Source organism: Lutra lutra, chromosome 1 (assembly GCF_902655055.1).
Source record: "Lutra lutra chromosome 1, mLutLut1.2, whole genome shotgun sequence".
Classification (NCBI taxonomy): Eukaryota; Metazoa; Chordata; class Mammalia; order Carnivora; family Mustelidae; genus Lutra; species Lutra lutra.
The window spans coordinates 191,929,410-191,953,333 of record NC_062278.1 but is presented as its reverse complement, the minus strand read 5'-3'; the positions used below and the strand labels follow the sequence as shown (position 1 = coordinate 191,953,333).

General features: G+C 41.8%; 1 protein-coding gene across 2 annotated transcripts in view; it reads left to right on the top strand.

The window, feature by feature from the left end:
• The window catches only part of SYNPR (synaptoporin), a 325,420-nt gene extending 301,794 nt beyond the window's left edge, over positions 1-23,626 (top strand). For both annotated transcript variants that reach the window (XM_047690207.1, XM_047690218.1), the window contains 2 exons: positions 15,038-15,229; positions 21,913-23,626. In XM_047690207.1, the coding sequence (XP_047546163.1) occupies positions 15,038-15,229; positions 21,913-22,170 (450 nt within the window). In that variant the 3' untranslated portion in view covers positions 22,171-23,626. The remainder of the gene's footprint in view (positions 1-15,037; positions 15,230-21,912) is intronic.
• The last annotated feature ends 298 nt before the right edge of the window (positions 23,627-23,924 follow it).

Here is a 23,924-nt window from a genome sequence, read left to right as displayed (position 1 = left end):
ACTAATCACGCAGCATTTCAGTGACTTACCCTGTGCACACAACACACATCGCAGACATACAGACACTCAAACACCCAGACTCATCCACACTTTGACACTTTTTCATAGCTGCCTCCTTTCTGTCCTTAGGCACCTGCTCAAATCTTGCCTGCCAGAGACATAGCATCTTTAACCTAGAATAAATCTGTGGGAAATGGGATAAGAACAGAAGGGGAGAGTCCAGTGGTGAAAATGGTAATATCTATCATTTATCAGGTGCTTTGTTATGCAAGATATTGTCCCACAGATTATCCTCTTGTGTTTTTATTCCTGCAACAGCTCTGTCAAACAGGCTGTTCATTCTCTACTTTTCAGTTGAGGAAATAAAGGCCTACAAGTAAGGCCTATAAGAACTTGAGGTCAAGTAAACTACCAAAAGCTACACAGGTAAGGAGCGCCTGGGTGGCTCAGTTAGTTAGGCATTCATCTCTTGATTTGGGCGCAGGTCATGATCTCAGGTTCATAAGATCGAGACTTGCAAGGGGCTCTGCCCTGTGCAGGGAGCCTGCTTAAGATTCTTTCTCTCCCCCTGTCCCTCCCTGCCCTTAAAAAAAAATGCAGCTAAGAAGCAGCTTAACTGAGACTCGAACCCAGTTCTATCTTCTCTCCACCTGACAGAGTAAAGCCAAGGCCTGTGTATCCAACAGCCATCTTTTTGAGGAATGGCTTCTGCTTTGTGATTCAAATGTAATATTTTCCCTCACTTTCACTTGGTATGATGAGTGGCGAAGAGGCAAAGGAATTTTCCAAAGTCAGAGTAAATTTAAGCTGTGGATGGGGAAGTGCAGGATAATTTCCTTCTTGTTATTTTAGAAGTTCTTCATTTTAACCATCTGTTGCAGGCTGACAGATGGGTTGATATATGACAGAATAATGGGCCTTCAATTCTAGAAAGGCATAAGGAATGCTTGAAAAAATAGCAGCTCTTTTCATGAACCTAGCTGTACTAATGCTTGCTCACTTGCAAAAAAAAAAAAAAGTTGGTGGGAGGGAAGTGTGAAATATAATCATAATCATTCCCCTAAACAGAAAGTTACTCACAATTGCCAAAGGTCAATCCAGTAAGATATGCCTAGTCTAAAATTATGCTAACGTTTCCAAATCCAGTCATTTAAAAGGGCATACTGAGGGGGGTAAGGGATAATACATAAGTTAAACACACACACACACACACACACCCCAAAAACCCTTCTTCCATCCCTGTCTTCCAGCCATTTAATTTTATTTTTTATAGGTGGCCAGTGTCATGAATTTCTTATATCTTTGAGATCATTTAGGAAGCACACAGATTTTTGAAATCCAGGTGAGTTCCCAAGGGACGATGTCAGATGTGAGCTCTCTGTCCTTTCTTCTGCCATGCGGTGGGTATATCTGAGAAGTCATACAGACGTAGACATTTGGCTAGGCACCAGGGACCCAGGTGATTAAGACTGTCCCTTCCCTAAGGAGCTGACAATCCGGTGAATGAAACCATGGGACAAGAATTTAAATAGCCCACGCTGTGGACTCTCTGAGAATGGAACGATGATCCGGACATTCGCTGACACTAGTATTGGCTCATTCTCAAGGCAGAAGTCCTTCAGGTGGCCTTTCCGGTCTTCGCACGATGATTCCAGCTCGTTTCCGGTCATGTGCTGCAACCAGATGAAATATTGACACACACACCCCTGGTTCTTGCCCGACCTCCTCGGTGGTGCCAGACAGGTTTGAGGCTCTACCCACAAAGAAACACTGGGTCAAACTTTAGATTGCATTAGCAGTATTTTTGCCCTATGCCTTGAACTGCAGCAGAGTGAATATTTTGAAAAGGACATTAGTATACGGATTGAAAAAAAGAAGTCATCACAGCTGAACCCATGGTCCAGTGTCATCGACCAGGACAACAGCCCATGTCACTTGAACATCATATCATCTTCACCACCATCATCATCCCAACCATTAATGCAACAAGTAAAATATTCCAGTCTCTGTGATTCACATTTTAATTTAATTTGAAACCTCACCACAAGCCTGTCAGGTAGGCTTACATGTTACAGACGTGAACACTGAATCCCAGAGAATTTTTAAATCCCAGAGCAAGTCTGTACTGCATTATTTCCAGCCATGCATAGCAACTCTTCTGTGTCTTATCTGGGAGATAGCAGGAGTGCAGAATAGTAAGTTAATAATAGGATTATGTTTTCAAAGGAATATTTGACAGCCTGGATTTATCTCGACAGTTCGTTCCCACTCTAATATTATGTAATGCTGAAGGAGGAAGATGTGCTTTCTTTCCACTTGCAGGGAGGATGATGGCAAGAGAACACAGAGCAGAGACCTGAGAGGGGCTGACTTGGTTCAGAAGGTGGCACCTGAAAGGTCTGCCAGCATTTTCTGAGTCGAAATTTCTCCGAGTAGCTCACTTGACATGATTTCCTATAAAATGCACCCGTTTTTAAATATAGGTTGGAGGGGAACCTAAAAATATTTAGATAAAAGAAGAAATTACTTTGGAATATCTGATGTTTTTACTATCCATGCCTCTACTGCTTGCCACTGTATGGAGAGAAAAAGGTAGTTGTGTGTTATCTGTTTTTTTTAAAAAAGCGTGGTGTGTGTGTGTGTGGGTGTGTATATGTATATATGTATATATATATATACATATATATATGTTTTTTTTTAAAAAAAACAGATAACACACAACTACCTCTATATATATACCTATATATATATATGTATATATGTGTATATATATATACACACCCACACACACACACACACATATATATATGAAACTCCCAAGTTTTATATATAAAAAACTGATGGAGTAGGGTTTTTTTAAAGTTTACTTATTTATTCAAAGTAATCTCTACACTCAATGTGGGGCTCAAACTCACAACCCCAAGATCAAAAGTCGCATGCTCTTCCAACAGAGCCAACCAGGCTTGTGGTGGAGTAGGTTTGATCACACAGGGAGAAAGCATTCTAGCCCCAGGCACATGGGAGAGATGAAGTTCAGTTCTGGCTGCCTTTGACTTGCAGCCTCCCCCCATGTCTCCTGTACGCCACACTTCCTCCAGATGTTTCATCTATACACTGCCTGACATCTGGCATTTTCCAGATATGTTTACAATGCCCAGATGCTTTATGTCAAGTCCACAAAGCTGGTGGTTAATTAACTAAATCTTAGCGTTTTTATCTAGCTGATTCAATGGCAGCCCCCAAAATATACTGGAAGTGCTAAAAAAAACACATAAAAATAAAAAGAAATATCAGTAAGATGATCAGTAAGTGTCTTCAGATTTCCGGATTCATCCTTGATTTACAATACAAATGTGATTTTTCTTTTCCATGAGTTATTTTTAGATGTGCAAATCAGTTTCAACAGTTGACTCCCCTCTGGTCTAGGACTTGAGCATCTTACTTGTTCCTCTCCTTACTGGTAGATGTGTCAAAACCAATAACCAACCATTTGGAAAGAGTGCTGTTTTCTGTATAAGCTAGAAACTCACCTGGAAACAGTTAACAGCCCTAGGGTTGCCTAAGCTTATGAACTTCAAAGAGCGTGCGGGTCCAGAAAGGCAGGAATCCTCTTCTGCCACCACTTAGATAGCTAAAGACATCCCCTGAAGACCTCTTCACCTCTTTGGTGATTGGCTTTCCAAGAGGGAGAGGATTGCCAGTGAGCAAGGGCAGAGAACCAACAGCCTCAGCAGACACTTGAGCCACCAAAGCTCTCACTAACCGAGCACTATTTCCCTCCTTTTAAACCTTTCTTTGCTAGCAGAACGGCCCAGTGAATCTTCCTGGTTCTAACCATTGTCAACGTGTATTCTTCTTGGGCATAGTATAAGCAGGTAGTGGAGAGAAGCCCCAAGTTCCCTCTAGACATCAATTCATAGACCTTCTAGATAATCATTTTGTGATGTATTTATTACACCACCTGTGCTAAGAACCGCCCAAGGGACAAACCTAAAAGGATGCTAGATCCAACCAGATCTGTGCAGTTTTCCCTGTCCCCCAAGACTGGCTAGTGTCACCATTGTTTTGTTTGTTTTCAAAACACCAGGTCCTTTTCCTGCAAAGCCATTATCATCATCTGCAATTACTTATTCTTTGATTATTTGAGTAAGGTCTCTCCTCCAACAGACTGAATACTAGGGTCGTGTCTGTTTTTATTAATTACTGTATTCCAAAGACCTGGCACCTCGTCGGTTCTTACTGGAGATTTGTTGAATAAATCACATCTGATTTATCTGACCATCAAAACCCACTGAATAGGGATGCCTGGGTGGCTCAGTTGGTTGGACAACTGCCTTCGGCTCAGGTCATGATCCTGGAGTCCCAGGATCAAGTCCCGCATCGGGCTCCCAGCTCCATGGGGAGTCTGCTTCTCTCTCTGACCTTCTCCTCGCTCATGCTCTCTCTCACTGTCTCTCTCTCAAATAAATAAATAAAATCTTTAAAAAAAAAAAAACCCACTGAATACTTTTCGATGCTGTTACAGATCCAATTGTATACAGAATTTTCCTCTCTCTCTCTCTCTCTCCTTCTCTCTCTCTCTCTGTATGAAAATTCATTGAGGGCTTACTATGTGTCAGGCACTGAGCTGAGTATTCTATTGAATTAGCTCATGCATCCATGGCAAAAAACCCTGTGAAAACGTATGTCATTATTGCCCCTTTTTACAGACTGGAAAACTGAGGCTTCATTGAGTCCCTACGCTAGTTAGTAACAGTTGAGATTGGAACCCAAGGCTGACGGATTCCAAAGACAATAGAAATAACTATTATGTGATGCTTTGTATTCTAAAAACCTATATGTAGTGAGACCTACCTCACAAGTTCCTAGTGAAGATTAAGTGAAATAATGCACATGAAGGCCTTAGCACAGTGCGTAGCTCAAAGTGAGCACCAAATCAGTAGCAACTATTGCAAGCAATACTGCTACTATTACTACTAATTTATCTTGAACAGTTACTAATCTTCTGATATTACTATGAACTCGTTTTGAAAGGTGCTATTTGCAGTGAAAAGGTTAGGCAGGGTCAATCAGAAATCAAATCATTTTTAAGGGGTGTCTTTAATATTGATTTACAACAACATGCAGTGAGCTAGTGAAGACTGTGTTCATTCTGAGGTTGTCAAACAGCCAAGAACACCTCCCTCTTGCACAAAGATTATGAAATCAATTGTCTGTGACGAAGCTAAAAGGAGAGATGCAGAGGATCTTTTAAAAAGTCTTCTTTTCTTAAGAGAAGTGAAAAACAAGAAACAGGAGGCCCCAGTTTCATAGCTGAGCAACCACGATCAACTGATAAAGTTCTCTGAAGAATAAACTAAAAAAGAAAAATGCCGTTTGTCAATCACAATCAAATTTAACTTAAGAGGGAAAGAAATGAAGTCCCACACTGACTCTCAAGCAGACTCTTTGCACGTGAAACAATATGACTGATTACTACACAGCCCTTTCAACCGAAGATCAGCCTCCACTACCTCTCTCCTTTTGCAAAATTTCGATTAGTTGATGGTGTGACAGTAGTGCATTTTACAGTAATAACATAAAATGATCCAGGGATGCCTCGGTGGCTCAGTCATTAAGCATCTGCCTTTGGCTCAGGTCATGATTCCAGGGTCCTGGGATCAAGCCCCACATTAGGCTCCCTCCTCAGCAGGAAGCCTGCGTCTCCCTCTCCCACTCCCCCTGCTTGTGTTCCTGCTTTCACTATCTCTCCATCAAATAAATAAATAAAATCTATTTTTTAAAAATCCAGATTGTGCAGAGAAAGGAAAGATGCAAACCACTTGAGGACTGGTACCCTCCTGTCCCTACTCCATCTTTTGAACAATATATAGTGGGAAGATCCTATAGTGGGAAGATCATAAATATTGGGCAAGTGATTAGGGAAAGGAACAATGGACAAATGAAGAAATGAATGGGATTTGGAGTCCAATCGATCTGAATTTGGTATCCAGTTCCTCTACTTACTTCTCTAAGCACTTCCTTCATCTGTGAAAGAAAAGAAACAAAACAAACAAAACAACTAACATCTACTTCATAGGGCTATGGTAAGGCTGAACTGAGGTGAAGTATGGAAAGCATTTTAACATCGTGCCTGATACATGTTGGGCCTCTCTTAAATATCCTTTGGAATATAATGAGGTTCACACTTCAGCAAGGCGCACAGACTTTTGAGCTCAGTGAACCCTTGTTTGCAAACAAAGCTCAGCAACTTAATGACTCCGAGAACTCAGCAGCTCACTTCACCTTTCTGAACCTTGATTTTCTCATCTGTTAAAGTGGGGTCAGTAATAGCCGTCTCAGAGCGCTATAGGAGAATTAAAGGAATAATATATGGGACCCACCGTGTCTGATACATAGTAACTGCTCCATTAAATGCCAGCCATAAGTATTAATATGGCCACTCAATTTTTTATTATGATCCAATAAAGTCATGGGCCTCTAAAAGCAATAGAGTCCTTTAATAATAGATTAAAACCCAGATTCTGGAGCCAAACTCTTTGGCTCCGATCTTTCAAGCTGGAGTTAAGTAATTTTATTCCATCTGGAAAATGGAACTGTGTATTTCTTCCCATTTCACCAGCCATTGTTCTGCACATCTCCTGAGCATAGAGAGGTCAAGTAAGATTTTCCCCTACATCTAGGTTGAAATGCAGTCCCCACTGTCCCCGTAGGCCATCTCCTCCTGTGGGCTGCCAGTAGGGAAGGCCCAAGACTCTTTGGTCACACTGGTCTGCCTTCAGACCTCTACCAGACCACTGGGGTCTCGCTTTGGGCCACTGTTATCAACTCATATATGAGGTCCTACAGGCCAGGAGGGACATGAGGGACATGCTGGCCTTGTGAAGGCTCAGCTGACGGATGGCTACTAGGGTCATCTCGAACTCGAGTGCCAAGAGAAGAGGTGACATTAGTGACCCAAAACAGGAGAAGAAGCATCACTCTCACTGCGAATGGAAATGTACTTCCATTTGTTAACTTTGGTTGAAGCTGTGCCGTGTAATATGGTAGCAATAGCAATGTGGCTGTTAGACCGTTGAAATGTGGCTGATACAAATGAGAATGTGCTTTAGGTATAAAATACACACCAGGGACGCCACACCAGTGGGTTAAAACCTCTGCCTTCGGCTCAGGTCATGATCTCGGGGTCCCGGGATTGAGCCCCGTGTCAGGCTCTCTGCTCAGCGGGGAGCCTGCTTCCCTCTCTCTCTCTCTGCCTGCCTCTCTCCCTACTTGTGATCTCTTTCAAATAAATAAATAAAATCTTTAAAAATAAATAAAACAAAATGCACATCAGACTTCAAAGACTTCATACAAAAAAGGGAAAATGTCTTATCAAAAATCTTATATGTTCGGTTTCATATATAAATACATATTATTGTCTTCATGTAATTAACTGCACTAGTTTCTTTTTGCCTTTTTTTAAATGGGACTATTAAGAAACTTGAAATTACATACGTGATTCACATCTCTGGCTCACCTTCTGTTGGACAGTATTGACCTAGTCTCAGAGTTCCCTTCCCAGGATGGGGCCTTATAGACTTTCCCAACTTCAGCCATCCTGAAACTATAAAGTATTGATATTACAAATTATTACTGTCCCCTCAGCTATAAATTATTTGCTATTGTTCTTTAAATTATTTTCTTAAACCTAAATATAATGTAATTTTGAAGAAAACCCTGTACCATTAATGGATACAGAAACCCAGCATTATTTGTCATAATTAGGAGATAGAAACGTATCAGTGGGAAGTAGAGTACTGGATTCCCACCAGACACCATTGCTTGTATGAAGGCTCTGAGCCTGGGGCCAATTTTCTTTGATAAACAGGTGTTAAATATTTGTTAAATAGATGTTCGCAACAGATTGGCACCCAGCTGAGACTTTCTTCTTTACTCCTCAGATTGAAAGAGAATTGTGAAGAAAAATGCTTTTCTCAGCGTTAGGGAGCCCATAGTTATTTATTGCTACGTCTGTGTTCCCACAATAATGGGTAACTCGAACCTGAGAAAGTGTGGGCATAAGGGAAAAGTCACTCACAAAACAAGGAGCCTGATGCCCGGCATTCAAATCTCAGTTACTTGTGGGGACTGGGACACATCACTTAACTTCACTGAATCTGTAAAATGGGTATAATTATCTTCAGCCACTTGCAATTATTGTGAACATCAAATGATCTTCTGCTACTCCGTGTTAACAACTGAGGACATTCTCCAGAAGTCAGTGGTCACTAGTATTCATCCTTCAAATGAAATAAACCTGTGAGCGGACAAGATTCTCTCTTCCAACACAGGTCCCAAGCTCTGTCCTGAGCTGAGCTTCTAGCTTGCTATTTGATGCTGTGTTTCCTGGTTCACAGCTTCATTCCAGGATTCCTGAAAGCTGACTTACCAAAGCAAATCCAGTTACACTGAGGATGACAGTAACTCATTGGGCTGCCCTGTTTCTGGTAGAGGCTCTCACCACAGTGTCAGCCACACAATAAACAGCAAAAACATTGAGGAGGCAAAGAGAGAATAATATCATGGGAGTTGAAATAACAAGAATATTTGCAAATAGATAGAAATAGGAAAATTGACCATTTTACCAATATCCAGTGTGCCGCTATCCGGGGAGGTAGTTTTACCTGCTTCTAAAAGAGTAAGTTTGCCATCACCAAAGATGATTCCCTTTCATGCCCCAGAGTGGTCCAGGACAAACATCTCTAATATATTAAATTACATTCTACTATGAAAATGAGCTTGCTAACAGCAAATTAGGAGAAGTGGGGGCAACAAAACACATCCAGCAAATGAACTGGAAACAGAGCACCCAGCCAGCATGAAGCCAGACTGCTCCTTCTGCCTGAGGAGGCAGTTTTTTTGGATCCCTGAACACATCCTTCAAACATACTGCAGAAACACAGCCAGGCAGCGAGGCAGCAGTCTCTCTCCAGTGTTGGTGTTCTTTAGGTACAGAGTGAGACCACTAACCCAGAGTATACTTTATAAACCACTTAATGAACCAGAAGCAAATCCACTTATCTCTCTCGGCTCCATTTTTTATTTTGTTTTGTTTTTAAAGATTTTATTTATTTATTTGTCAGAGAGAGAGAGAGAGCATGCACAAGCAGGCAGAGTGGCAGGCAGAAGCAGAGAGAGAAGCAGGCTCCCCGCCAAGCAAGGAGCCCAATGTGGGACTTGATCCCAGGACCCTGGGATCATGACCTGAGCCGAAGACAGTGGCTTAACCCACTGAGCCACCCAGGCGTCCCTTGTTGTTGTTGTTGTTGTTTTTAATCTGTAATATGGGGCTAATAACTTCCCATGACTACTTTTTGGGGTTTTACGGGGACCACAGAGATCCCAAGTGTGAGAGGTTTTTTTTGAAGCATGAAGGCACTCGAATGCAGCCTCCCTTCTCTATGGGAATAAAGACCACAAGCAAAGCCTGCAGAAGGTACCTTCAGAGGGTTAATGGATGCACATGGTAACCTAGCTGCAAATGTTACAGATTTACCACCTGAGTTTCTTCCCTGCACAGTCTTGCTGTTAGACACAGGGCAGCAGCATTCGCAAACAGGGGGTCCTCATCTGCATCATCAGAAGAAAATCCCTTCTCAAGTGGGAGGCATTTACCTCTCCTGATTCAGCAGATGGTGCAGGTGGACCCTGAACATGGTGTTAAGTAACATGACTGAGGGAGTTATCCCACTTTCTGTTTAACTTCAGGTCTTCTGGTTAGGTCGTGCTAGTATCTCCTTAATATCCCTCTAACACTTGCTCCTCTCCCTTTTAACAAAGATCCCAGGCTCTACAGCCTTGTGCAAACATCCCCTGGTAGAATTTAAGGCATTTTGTTTTCACTGTGGAGCACTTATGTTTGCAATTGCCTTCTACCCATGGCAGGTTGGTTTGACATTATAGAACACATATTATTTCCTTCTGAGATGACCTCACTTATGTAAAAAGGGTAATTTGCTTTAAGTGAAAGGTGAAGCAGTAACACGAGAGTATGTGCATAAAATCAAAATTGTTTAGGTGGTACCAAAATGACTAAAATTTATGAGAACACCAGCTAAGCTAATTATCTACAAAAACCACACCAAAGAGCATCTTTCCCCCCCTGGCTCATGATACATTGCAGTAATCAAGCCAGGCATTAATTATACGGAAAGTATTCGCCTGCCTCTGCTTCAGTTTTCTCGTAAGAAAAGCAGGGCTAACGTCAGTACGTGTGTCATAAGGTTAATGATGTCTGTAAGTGCTGAGCAGAGTGCCTGGCGTATAGGAAGTGCTCGGTGAATGCAGGTCATGGCAGCTGTGGTTGAGGCCTCTGGAGACAATTTCTAATTCGGAACAGCTTTCTGTTGGACCGCCCTGCCCCTCCCCTTCATGCTCTGTGCCAGGACCTGAGAGCATGGATCACAGCAGTGGGCTCCCTGCCCACTGGGTTCCAGCAGGTTTGGCTAATGGGAGCCTCAGCAGGAGATCGGAAGAGAGGAGCATAGGGTCAAGGATTTGCTCCCATATGGCGCTCCCGGCAAGCAGGTTCTAACTCAGGCTCCATGCTGAAGCTAAAATTTAAAAAGTTCAGGCTAATATCTTCTTTATCTAGAACTTTTTACAAAATCTCATCTTCACACTTTGCTTAGTTGTGGAATACCTGGCACTTGAGACTACTTTCTGAAACCCTTTGCTGTGAAACTCTCAATTCTAATGACATTTATGATTTGGTCTGATTATATAAATCCTGATGCTGTTGTGAGGACAAACAGAGCCATCTGAAATTCTGTCAATGTCTTGAATACATGCCACATTATTTTATTTGGTCTAATTTAAAGTAGGGTATGTTTAAATATACACAAGTTAGGGGCCGCTGGATGGCACACACAGTTAAGCATCTGATTTCTATTCCGTTCGGGGTCCTGATCTCAGGGTCATGAGATTGGAGCCCCAAATCGGGCTCAGTGCAGTGTCTGCTTGAGAGTCTCTCTCCCTCTCCCTCAGTCCCTCCCACTCATGCTCTCTCACTCTCTCTCTAAAATACATACATAAATTTTTTTAAAATGTATAAGCTTACATAAAACAAAATAGAAGTCATTTCTAATCCTACGAGCACCACTTGGTAAACTCTTACACGGTTGTTACATACATAAATGTAAATGTCTTGTCAAACTGGGACTATTTTGTGTATTTCTTCCTTCCTTCATTCTTTCAGTAAGTGTTGATGGTAATTCTTGGGCCAAGATGCAGCAACGAGCAAAGTAGACCATTCCTGCCTCGTGGAGCTGACATCTTCCTGGGAGAAGCAGGCAAACGAAAAAAAGTATATTTTCACCGCTCACAACCATCTTATGAGACAGACACTGTTATTGTCCCATTTTTACAGTGAACTAATCTGCAGCATCAAGTCATCCTAGCAAAGTGCCCGAGAACACCATTAATGACTAGCAGGGTCAGGATTCAGCCCCAGGTCTATCTGACGACCAGACTCTGAGCGTTAGCTAGTACAGAAGATACTGTAATGCAATATATTGATGTCTCTTTGTAAAGTGGTCCTAGGGGTAAAATTTTGGGTACACTCCCAAATACAACCCATTTTATCACTCTCAAGGATACAGATCCTTGACTTCAATCATGAAGTTTGTGGAAAATGACTCGTTACTATTTGTCATATCTAAATTAAGCAGGACTTCAAGTCCAACTTTTAAGCTTTTTAGTGTACTTGTTTTAAGTAAGAAGATCGATATTCCTTCAAGTGAACATGAGGGGAAGTAGAGACCAGTCAAGCTCACAGGTGTCAGAAGCAGCTGGCCAGGCTTACATTCCTAGCTCCGTTACTTACTAACTCCTTACTCTGAGCAATTTTACTGAATCCCTTAATGCCTCAGTTTCCCCAACTGTTAAATAGGGACTGGATTAGCATCTGTTTCACAGTGCTGTTGTCAGGAGTAAATGAGTTAATTCATGTAAACTTGGGATAATACTTCACACATAAGAAGTGCTCCATAGGGGCGCCTGGGTGGCTCACTGGGTTGAGCTTCTGCCTTCGGCTCAGGTCATGATCCCAGAGTCCTGGGATTGAGCCCCGCATCGGGCTCTGTGCTCAGTGGGGAGCCTGCTTCCTCCTCTCTCTCTGCCTGCCTCTCTGCCTACTTGTGATCTCTGTCAAATAAATAAATAAAATCTTAAAAAAAAAAAGTGCCCCATAAATGTTAGCTATCCTTACTATTATCAACAAGTCTAAAAGTTTTTATATTATTTTCTCCAATTTCCAGTGGAGACGTCTTCACATGACTGTGTTCTTGTTTCCGCTCCCTACCACCATTCTCTCAAGTCTATTTTTTTTAAGATTTTATTTATTTATTTGACAGAGATCGCAAGTAGGCAGAGAGGCAGGCAGAGAGAGAGAGGAAGGGAAGCAGGCCCTCCAGCTGAGCAGCGAGCCCGATGCGGGACTCGATCCCAGGACCCTGGGACCATGACCTGAGCCGAAGGCAGAGGCTCAACCCACTGAGCCACCCAGGCGTCCCTCTCAAGTCTATTTTTAATTATGATGAGCATAGATCATGACAGCTACTCTCTCATAACTGGGAATGATCGGGTGTCTATAGCCCCTAACAAATATGTAACAGCAAGAGAAGAGTTTGTATTTCGCCTTTTCTTAATTCCCTCCTAAGACTGTGCTCAGTACCTGGCACATTCCTCAGAAATGACTGATAATAAGGTACCAGATTGAACATGAACCTAAATTTGTATTTGACAGAGTCGACCTGGCTTATTTATTTGTAACCATTCCTCCAGCTTGTATTTCAGACTCAAAATACTTGAATCTCTTGATTCCAAATGTTCTTATTGATTGCTGTAGATATTGTATTTGTCTGCCTGTTTCTACCACCATATTCCAGAAACAACTTAAGATAGCTTACATGGATATATGGAACACAAACTGGAATTAATTAAGAAGGAGAGGGGGAGGGGCGCCTGGGTGGCTCAGTGGGTTAAGCCGCTGCCTTCGGCTCAGGTCATGATCCCAGGTCCTGGGTTCAAGCCCCACATCGGGCTTTCTGCTCAGCGGGGAGCCTGCTTCCTCCTCTCTCTCTGCCTGCCTCTCTGCCTACTTGTGATTTCTCTCTGTCAAATAAATAAATAAAAATCTTAAAAAAAAAATTAAAAAAAAAATAAATTAAAAAAAAAAAAAAAAAAAAAGAAGGAGAGGGGGAAAAGAAGGGTGAGCTTATAAAACCAGGCTGGGAATAGGGCTAAAATACCCATACAATAAAAACCCTATGGGTAAATTCAGGGAAAACCGGGAACTTTCTAGAACCAACATGAAACGTTCAACCGGCAAGTCACATAATTTGCAGCAGCCTGTGGATGAAAAGGTAGCCATTTCTCAGAGGATTCAGCCACTCTGAGAAGTGGACAGTCTAGAACATTCTCCACAGAAGTCAGACCTAACATATAACCATCCAAAACAGCATCCTTACAGAGTAAGAATTCCCACAGTGTCGATCCTGGAATCTTGATGAAAAGTCATGTCATGAGGGAAAACTAACCAGAACAAGTCAGATGTACCATGCCTTTGTGTAGGAAAGAGACACAGAGCAAGTTTTCTACTTGACAGGCTTTTCATTTAGAATAGAAAAAGAAATCTTAAAAAAAAAAAAAAAAAAAAAGAGGGAGCGCTTGGGTGGCTCAGTGGGTTAAAGCCTTTGCCTCTGGCTCAGGGATCGAGCCCCTCATCAGGCTCTCTGCTCAGCGGGGAGGGAGCTGCTTCCTACCCTCTCTGCCTGCCTCTCTGCCTGCTTGTGATCCCTGTCAAATTAAAAAAAAAAAAAAAAGAGAGAGAGAGAAAGAAAAAGAAATCTTTCTATTGGTATAGCAAATATACTCTTTTCCTTTCCAGGTCAGTGTTTTTCATATACTAGGTAAGAGGGACACAACATTTTTATTTTAGTCAAGCATAAATACAGTAAATCTGTAAATAATCTATAAATAAATACAGTAAAACTGTCCTATGTTAGAACATGGTCTGCTTCTGATTTGGACAGTGACTCCCATCCCCCACCCTCTCTGAGTCATGATGGAGGATATGAGAAGTAGCCCAGAAGCTCAGAATGTTTCCTTAAAATATTCATCCTCTTACATTGTAGAGTTGTTGTTTCATGTGAAAAAAGAAGCTTTTTTCCTCTGTAACCATAGCAGATGCTTTTCTAAGTCAGACAGATCTGGATTTGAATTCTGGCTCTGTCCCTTTCTCTATGTTATGTTATCCCTTTGATTTCCTCATCTTTAAACTGGTATTAAAAATACTGTCTAACATTGATGCTTTGTAAGGATAATTTTATATAAAAATTATCTACTAATTATCCTTGCCCATAAAAAAGCACTCAAAACATTATGGCTGATAATACTTCCCACTTAACACAGTCCCAAGCATATACTAGGTGACATATAAGTTTGTTAAATGATAAAAAAAAAAAATGATGAGCAAATGAATGAATATCTAGGAGTCTTTAACAATCAGCAAATCTCTCATTTGCAGTCATCATCACATAGTGGCTAAGGCTATGGGCTTAGGGATTGGCTGGCAGGTGTGACTGCTGACACCATTACTGATTATCTGTGGGCATCTAGACAAGCCGTGCGATCATCCCCTGTCCCAGGTTTGTTACCTGCGACGGGACAATGATAGGAATTTCCTCACAGGGGTATTGCAGGAACAATTAGAGGAGAGCTATAAGTACCTAACATCATTCCTGGAACACAGTAAGCATTCAATAAATATTCCCATTATTTATTTTATACACATATACGTATAATGTCACAGAACTTTCTTTTATTTATTTTTCAACTTCTCCTTGGTTCCAGTGCTCTGGGATCCAGGAATTTTCCAAAAGGCAAGCCACATTGTTGCATAAAGTAACCATTTCTTTTTTTTTTTTTAATAAAGTAACCATTTCTTTTCTAAAATTCACACTTCTTTTACTGTTTTCTCTCTTTGTTTCTATAGGACTTCATCGTCACCGTGGTCTTTTCATTCTTGTGGTTGGTGGGTTCATCAGCTTGGGCGAAAGGACTGTCTGATGTCAAGGTCGCGACGGATCCCAAGGAAGTCTTGTTACTGATGTCAGCTTGCAAACAGCCGTCCAACAAATGTATGGCTGTCCACAGCCCTGTTATGTCCAGCCTCAACACTTCCGTGGTATGTTTCCATCTCTGCTTTACCTCCCAAAACTTTGTTTGCCATTCAAGGGAATAGAAAAAGCATCTCAAAAGTTATCTTGGAGATTTCTTCCTCCAAAACCAGGCCAGTGTAAAGGGCGATATTTCGCTCCCTGTGCAAGGTGATCCTCTGGTCATCAAGTTTTCTATTGTCAGAACCCATCGGCTTTAATGCCACCAATTATGGAGTCTTAATAAGAACCTAGCAGGTATTGGCAGCTGCTGCTTGGATGAGAGTCAAGTCAAAATTCTAAACCAGAAGCAGATATAAAATCTGAACTTTAAGGCTGAAGCCTGCCAGAAGTTAAAAGGAATATTTGATGGCAGAGAGGTCTCCTGTGAAGAAAACATTGTTCAAACCGTACATAGCTAGAATACATCTAGTTGATTGTCTGGAGAAAAAAAAAAAACACACAGACCTGGTAGGATGTGAGAAAAACTGCATAGTATAAAAAATACTTAAGCAGTTACGGTAGTTTTTTCACAGTAATTTTTTTTTTTTTTTAATCTCCTCCATGTTCCCGCTTTAATTGCCTGGTAACTTTGGAAAAGCTGAACTAAATTAGTTGAACAAAATCAAATATTACCAAATGTATAGCTCTCACAAGAAGATAGAAAAATCTGGCAGATAACAGGGCGGCTAAATTGGATGCTTGTGTTCTTGTAAAGAAAGAAACTGCATCTAAGAAAGACAGAAACTATAATGGCAGCAAAAAGCAGTTGTTATGGAAGAATGGAAGACCCGGTAGTGTTTGCAGAAGGAAAAACATTCTTTAGCCATCCCTAAAAATAATCATCTTGGCTTCAAGGTTAGCTTATGTTTTACAGCTTTCTGAAATTTAATCTGAGAAGGCAATTAAGACGGGGGGAAAGGGTTGCTAATCATTTCCTGATGATTTGATGGTGGATCCTGCCTTGGTGAGAGAGGAAACATGGAATGAAAGTGTGTCCGAGGGTCTCACCGTGATTTTTGTTCACTGCCGGTCACACCTGCTGCTGAATGCGTGGAAGGATATTCACCAGCTTCTGCAGGGTCTTTCTAGGGAACGCTGAATGAAGGTTATTGTAATCTGGATCTCAAAATCTAAAAGAACAAAGAGAAAAGTCACTCAGTGTGTTTGTTCAATGACTAATCAATCTTCTAATACATTATGACATCCCACATGGTCTATTTAATTCCACCTCTGATGTCTCTAACACGTTTTAGACTAAGCAATGGGAATTTTGAATTGGAAACAATGTGAGGTGTCTCCTAAAATCAAAAAGAGATATTTGCCTTTCTCTGCTTGACTGATTTCACTTAGCATAATACCCTCTAGGTCTATCCGTGTTGTATGCCAATTACACTCAAATAAAAAGAGAAAAGAATATATCCACCAAATTCTACACGTGCATACATATATAACATTTTAAAATAAAATACGTAATTAATTTTTTTTTAATCAAAAAGAGAGGGGCACCTGGGTAGCTCAGTCGGTTAAGCATGTGCCTTTGGCTCAGGTCATGATCCTGGGGTCCTGGGATCGAGTCCCACATCGGACTCCCTGCTCACCAGGGAGCCTGCTTCTCCTTCCACCTCCCTTCCCACTTGTGCTCTCTCTCTCTCCAAGAAATAAATAAAATCTTTAAAAAAATAAATTTTTTAAAAAATCAAAAGGAGAGATGATGGAAACCAAATCGCATGCTCTGTGAGAGAGGACGGGTCTGCTGCTATTGTCATTATGGATCTACATCAGTTAAGGGTCCTAGTGGCAGGAAATTCAATCCATGTTAGCTAACGAAAAACCATCTGCCTGTCCCTAATGTCTGTTCTCTGCACCCCACTTCTGTACCAGTGCCCATAGGTGCTGGAATTCTGGGTTGCAACTAATAGAAACTGACTCTGATGAACCTCATCAGGAAAAAAATCTTCGGAAGGGTGTGAAGTAGCTCAGAATTATGAAACTGATGAAACAGGCTCTACAAAAAGCAGCATCTAGAGCAAGGTCAAGGTTCCGGGTATCAGACACTAGCAGATGTGCTGTCTGACCTTGCATACTCTGCTCCCGATTCCAAGTTCCAACACCCAGCTCACGCCACTTGACTGCAACTGGGCTTTGCGAGGGAAATAAAATGTCTATTACCAAAAGCAGAGGAAAAGAATATTTATCTGCCAAATGCTGCGATTTTTTTTTTCATTACAAACTCATTTGGCTTCAAAACCTATTGAGCTAGCTTTTCACGAAAAGTAAAAGTAATTAGAAAGACACTCGAAATGTGTCTTCTAAGAGCAGAATCCCGGGGCCAGAAACTGGAGGATTGGCAGGAAACTGGACAGTTCCCATCCTTCACCCTTCAGCTCTTTCTTTCTGGATGCCTGTTATATCACTGTCTCTTTTCAGATGCATTTTTTTTCTTCTTCCTGTCCACACAAAAGAAGATAGTCACCCCACGGGTTCTGAGTTTATATTTCTTTATATATATATATATTTTTTTAAAGATTTGTTTATTTATTTGAGACAGAAAGAGAGTGAACAGGGGAGGGGCAGAAGGAGAGGGAGAGAGGGAATCTCAAGAAGACTGCTGGCTGAACATCTAGCCCTACTCTGGGCTCGATCTCACAACCCTGAGATCATGACCTGAGATCATGACCAAGAGTTGGACACTCAACTGACTGAGCCACCCAGGTGCCCCTATGTTCCTTTTCAAAGGAACATCTTGGATTGAACTAAAATCACTCAGGTTTTTTTTTTTTTTTTTTAATTTTTTTTTTTTTTTAATTTGTCAGAGAGAGAGGGAGAGAGAGCAAGCACAGGCAGACAGAATGGCAGGCAGAGGCAGAGGGAGAAGCAGGCTCCCTGCCAAGCAAGGAGCCCAATGTGGGACTTGATCCCAGGACGCTGGGATCATGACCTGAGCCAAAGGCAGCTGCTTAACCAACTGAGCCACCCAGGCGTCCCAAAATCACTCAGGTTTAATCCCACATTTCCTGCAGAGAGAATCTCATGAGCTCGTTTCCGGCCAGGTATCCACCTTGCCTGGGGATTGGGGGAATGGTGCAGAGAAAATATGGCTCCCAGAACCCAACCAGCTTGCCTACTAGGGGCATGTAGGCTTCGGAGGAAGAGCCAGATGCACCACAAGGGCTGACCTCTACGAGTAAGTGGTTCAGCAACAGCAGTGATATCTCTACCAGGGTAACAAATTTACTTTCTCCAAAGCATTTTGGCATCTATGATTTCCCACTAACACAATTAGGTGGGGAGCTACGCAGATATTTCTAACGCAGGTAGCTGTGGTGAGGGGACCTGCATAAGACTTCCCAAGTCATGACAGTAATGCCAGACCAGAGCCAAGTCCGCAAATGCTGTTGCCACTCGAAACGGTTAAAGGCAAAGCACTGGAGTTAGTCTGCTAGGGTTTGAATCTCCACCATTCAATAATGGACTGCCCTTGGACGAATTAATTCCGGTCCCTACACCTTAGTTTCATTATCTATAAAATGGGGCTATTATCAACCACACCTCACAAGACTGTTGTTCAATGAGATGATAGATGATAAATACTTAGCACAGCGCCCAGCCTAGGGCAGATGTCCAGTACGTGGCAACAAAACCTGCCTCTCCAATACCTTCATTTTCCTAAGTGTCAGATCATGTTAGAACCCAAAGAACGGGGTAGGGGAAAGGAATGTTTGTTTCTCTCTCTCTCAACTTTTCTTCCAAAGGTTCCCTGAGCATAATTTCCATCCATAATTTCTACTTCTGCTTCTCCGGCTTTATTATATGCAAACTTGACATATCTTCTCGGCTAATCTAGATCTCATTTCCTCATTCTTTCTCACGCTATGCACGATTTCTTGAGGTCTCTCCTTTCGTTGTCCCCACATCTGAGCTTGAATCAAAATCCTTACTCCAATTTCAGTTGCAGCAAAATGCAAGAAAGGATTAAAGGGCCCATGAGCCTCTACAACGTGCCAGCCATGAGTCTGCGATATCAATGTGATGACAATGGAATAAGACATCGCCTCTCCTGATGCATGGGGACACCTTGTGTATGTTCTTGCTTTAAGTTGCATTTCCCTGATTTCTAGTTTCTTCTTGAGCATAGCTTTCTTGGAAACCAAGTAGCAGCAAGCAAAAGGGAGAAATCAAGGAATACGAAACATGAAATGAGAGCTCTTGGCAAAGCCATCTCTTCGTGTCTGAAAAGATTCCCTTTTTAAAATTTTTTTAAAAATTTTTTCAGTGTTCCAAGATTCATTGTTTATGCACCACACCCAGTGCTCCATGCAATACGTGTCCTCCTTAATACCCACCATCAGGCTCACCCATCCCCCCACCTCCCTCCCCTCCAAAATCCTCGGTTTGTTTCTCAGAGTCCACAGTCTCTCATGCTTCGTCTCCCCCTCCGATTTCCCCCAGTTCACTTTGCCTTTCCTTCTCCCTATGTCCTCCGTGTTATTCCTTATGCTCCACAAGTAAGTGAAACCGTATGATAATTGACTCTCTCTACTTGACATATTCACTGAACATAATCTCCTCCAGTCCCATCCATGTTGATACAAAAGTTGGGTATTCATCCTTTTTGATGGAGGCGTAATACTCCATTTATATATATATGGACCATATCTTCTTTATCCATTCATCTGTTCAAGGGCATCTTGGCTCTTTCCACAGTTTGCTGATTGTGGCCAAAAGATTCCTTGATAATTTTTTCTAATCATATTGACATATATTTGCAAAGATCCAGCTTAATCAAGATCTCCCCAGATGGAAAATATCCTAGTTACTATATACACGGATGAAAGTTCCCGCGTGCAGGTAGCAGTTTCATTGGTGATTACCTACATCGTTTTGATCACACAGCTGTTAGGCTGCGAGTACTTTATTTGCGCTTTGTGTCTCCCTCAGCAAGGAGCCAGGAACCCGGCATAAAATAATGGTAAACAAATGTCAGTTAACATTAGAGGAAGAGAAGAGGGTGGAATGGAAGAGAAGGAGGAAAGGATAAACCAGTCTTTTAAATCCCATGAGGGCCTAAGTACTTGCTTGCGCTGCCCACATCCCCTATTGTCAAAGTCCCATGTCAGCTTATGATGCAGCCAAAGAGCCAGCTGAATACAAGTCATGGAAATACTGGGGAAAGTATTCAGTGCATAGCTTACCAGTCAGTAAGCACTTTCTAATGTGTCCAGCACCGTCCGGCTGCTTTACACGTGTTCTCTTTAATCCTTACAACTGTCACCCAAGGAAGGAATAATTGTCTTCGTTCTATCTAAGTTTGGGGGTGGGGAAGTGGGGACGCTGAGTTCCAGAGGCTAATTACCTTGTCCAAGATCACAGAGCAAGAAAGTGTAGAGTTGAGGCCACCCTGATTTCAAAACCCACGGGATGACTCCCAAGTTGACATTCAGGTAGCATGTCCTGATCGACCTGCTGCTAAAATATGCAAATACTTTGGTGAAAATCCCCTACTCCAAGGCCCCAAGGCACCTCATCTTGACTACACTAGCCCCCCCCCCCACTTCCACCCACCGGGCACCATTCTACCATCCAGCAACCAAGGGACAAATTCTGGCCCAGCAGGGGACTTCCAGCGCCCAAATTCCAGTGCTATGGCGGTGGCCCAAGTCCATTTTGATTGGTGATTATCACACTGAGTGGCTACGAAATATACCTTAATGTCCTCACAGCTTTATATCATCCTGTTGTCTGTCTCCAGTAGGGGGCTGTTAAAATTGACCGCCTGTGGTTAGTTCCCAGGTCAACCACTGCCCCCTCGAGAAAGGCAGGGGAACAACTATTCTGTTTGGGACCTCCTGCACCAGGAAAACAGTTCTGCTTCCTTCAAACACTCAGGGCCTGGGGAGGCAACACCTGATCCTCGAACTCACCAACAATGCCCTTTTAGAGAGTCAGAAGAATTTCTATGGGAAAGCTTTACATCCAGGTCTTGGGAAAATATCTCTGCTTCTCTGAAACCTGCATTTCACTCGCTGTCTGGTTTCAACATTCATTTCTGAATGTGAGAGGCACAGAAAGTTCAACTATTCAAAGTCACAACCTCTGTGTGCACCATTATTTGTGTGCTCACCCGCATACCACCTGTAGGAGTGCTTCCTCCATACTTCTCTGTCTTTAAGTTGACTCATGTTTTATAGCACTACAAGAGCTGGAAGAGTAGGATCTCTAGCCATAACAGGAAGGTGACCTTATAAATTAACACACTATCGTTAAAATGAAAGTTCTCTATCTGTACCCCCCAAAGACCTCTTACACAATGACGAATACCTCTCTTGGGGAGACAGTAATGCTTAAGTAAGGGCTCAGACGATGGAGTCAGAACAGGGTTTGCCTCTGTCTACTACTTAGCAAGTCATGTGGACCTTGACAAGATTCTTGTCCTGAACCTCCGTTTTCACATCTTTAATATGGATATAATCATAGCACCTTCTTCTCAGAATGATAATCTATACACCTAAACCCTTTACAGTGCTGAACACAAGGTAAGCATTCAATAAAGGTAAGATATCTACATGAAATAGCAGAACGAAATGAAAAATTAGAAGCGATCTCAATCTTTGAATGAAAGGTAGCCTTACGTGTCGTGAAGGAGTGTTCTGACATTGAGATTTTTCTTGCATTTCCATCTCTCAACTCACCTGCTCTGATTCTCCTTTAGGTCTTTGGGTTCTTGAACTTTATCCTCTGGGCTGGAAACATCTGGTTTGTTTTCAAGGAGACCGGCTGGCATTCTTCGGGACAGAGATATCTCTCCGACCCAATGGAGAAGCACTCTGGCAGCTATAACCATGGCGGGTACAACCAAGACAGCTATGGGTCGAGTGGTGGGTATGGGCGGCAGGCGAGCCTGGGGCCATCCTCAGATGAGTTTGGCCAACAGTCCAGTGGCCCGGCTTCTTTTACCAATCAGATTTAAGAGGTCATATTTGCATTCTTCTGGCGCGAGCCTCATCACCTTCCATCCCAGTGGCAGAAGAATTTTATAAGAGTTTTAATCAATTATTAATGCAGAGGGTGTTGAACGTAAATCAGAGAGCTGGAGTCCTCATTAAGGCAGAAAGGCCTGGGTCATGATAAATGGTACTTAGAGAGGAGACGACGCGAAGAGATACATTATTCATCATAGATGCCTAATTGGAAAGTACCTTGTTATATACACAGATACTTTTATGGTCGTTTTGTAGGTGTGTTGAGATAGTAGAAGCATTTTGTAGCTTAAAAGTCCTCTAGTATGTATCATGCATAAGTAAATTATATAGCACTGAGTTTTCCAATGTGTTTTGATGCAAAAGCCGTTTTAACGATTTCTATAAGACAGCTTGGTGTATCACATGTGCATGTGTTACTGTGTTTGGTTGCAGACCCTGTAGGACTGTGAGTCTCTAAGTATTTGTTTCAGACAATTACTCTGTTGTTTTTTTTTTTTAACTTGATGAATCAATTAGTGCTCATATGATGTAGTGCATGAATAAGCATTTTCTCACAAAATGAACATTTGAACTGTATTTATGAAAATTTTCCAGTTTGCACCATGAATTTGTTAAATGGTTGTTTAAAGAAATATATTCATTACTTTGTATACTTGCAAATTTGTCTTCTTTGGCTTTGCCCAATTCTGAATGCATTGTAACTGAGATTTGGGATTTTTTTTTCCCCCCTATTAGTCGATATGCAGTGTTATATATGGCAACCTGCCCAATATTTATTCAATTGTTTAGCTAAATATTTACATTCTTGTAAATTTCTATGGTGTTTTGTGGCTCTTATCCTAAGGACCATGAATAATGGGCCCAATAACTGTTTCTGCTTATGGAGTGTGTTTTCTTAGAATAATAGAGATGCAGGTATCAGACACCATAGTCGAGAAGCTATTGTGTCGACATATTAATTATAAAAGACATTCTGTAGAACCTACACTACCAGCTAAACTTTTAAATCCTATTTATTTATAAAGTTAATATGTTCCCTTGATCCAATTATTAAAAATTCTCCAGTCACAGCTTAACTTACTAATTACTAATTCTGGTTGAGTGTTATCCATAAATTAGAAATGACTTCTGTGAGCAACTCTGATCCCAAAGAGGGTTCTCATGAAGTATTTCTCAGAATTTATTCATTATCAAGAAAATGCCAATCTTCGCCTCTTTGTTTTAACTCAATTGAAACATCGAGGCCCAACAATGAGGGCAAACCGTGGATCTGTATTTCCAGATAAAAGTTATCAGTGTATAAACTCTGTGTGATCTGTGACGTTGGAAGCATTGTAGCACAAAACAGCCGTGTTTCTTAGATGATATCTGTAACCAGTTTCTGGATCCTGTTGGATAAATCTGTATTGTGATATCTATTTGACCTTAATAAAATTATTGCTTACCAGTGCTGGCTGGGTAGTGCAGAATTGCAGTAGAACCTGGTTAGCTTTCACAATGAATTTAATATCTTTATACAAGGTACAAATGTGCTGTGTTTCCGATCTCTCCCCCTGCCCTTGTTCCCAAGCCCCGGGTTGTTCGTTCATTGCTTCTCCCGCTTTAGGACCCCCTCTGCACCCACTGCTATGCAAAGGACTGGGGTGTGAGAGTAAGAAAAAACAGAAATATGCCTCACATTTGAGAAGCTTACACTCCATTAGGAGAGGCAGGCATGAAAATAATCACACCCCACCTACAC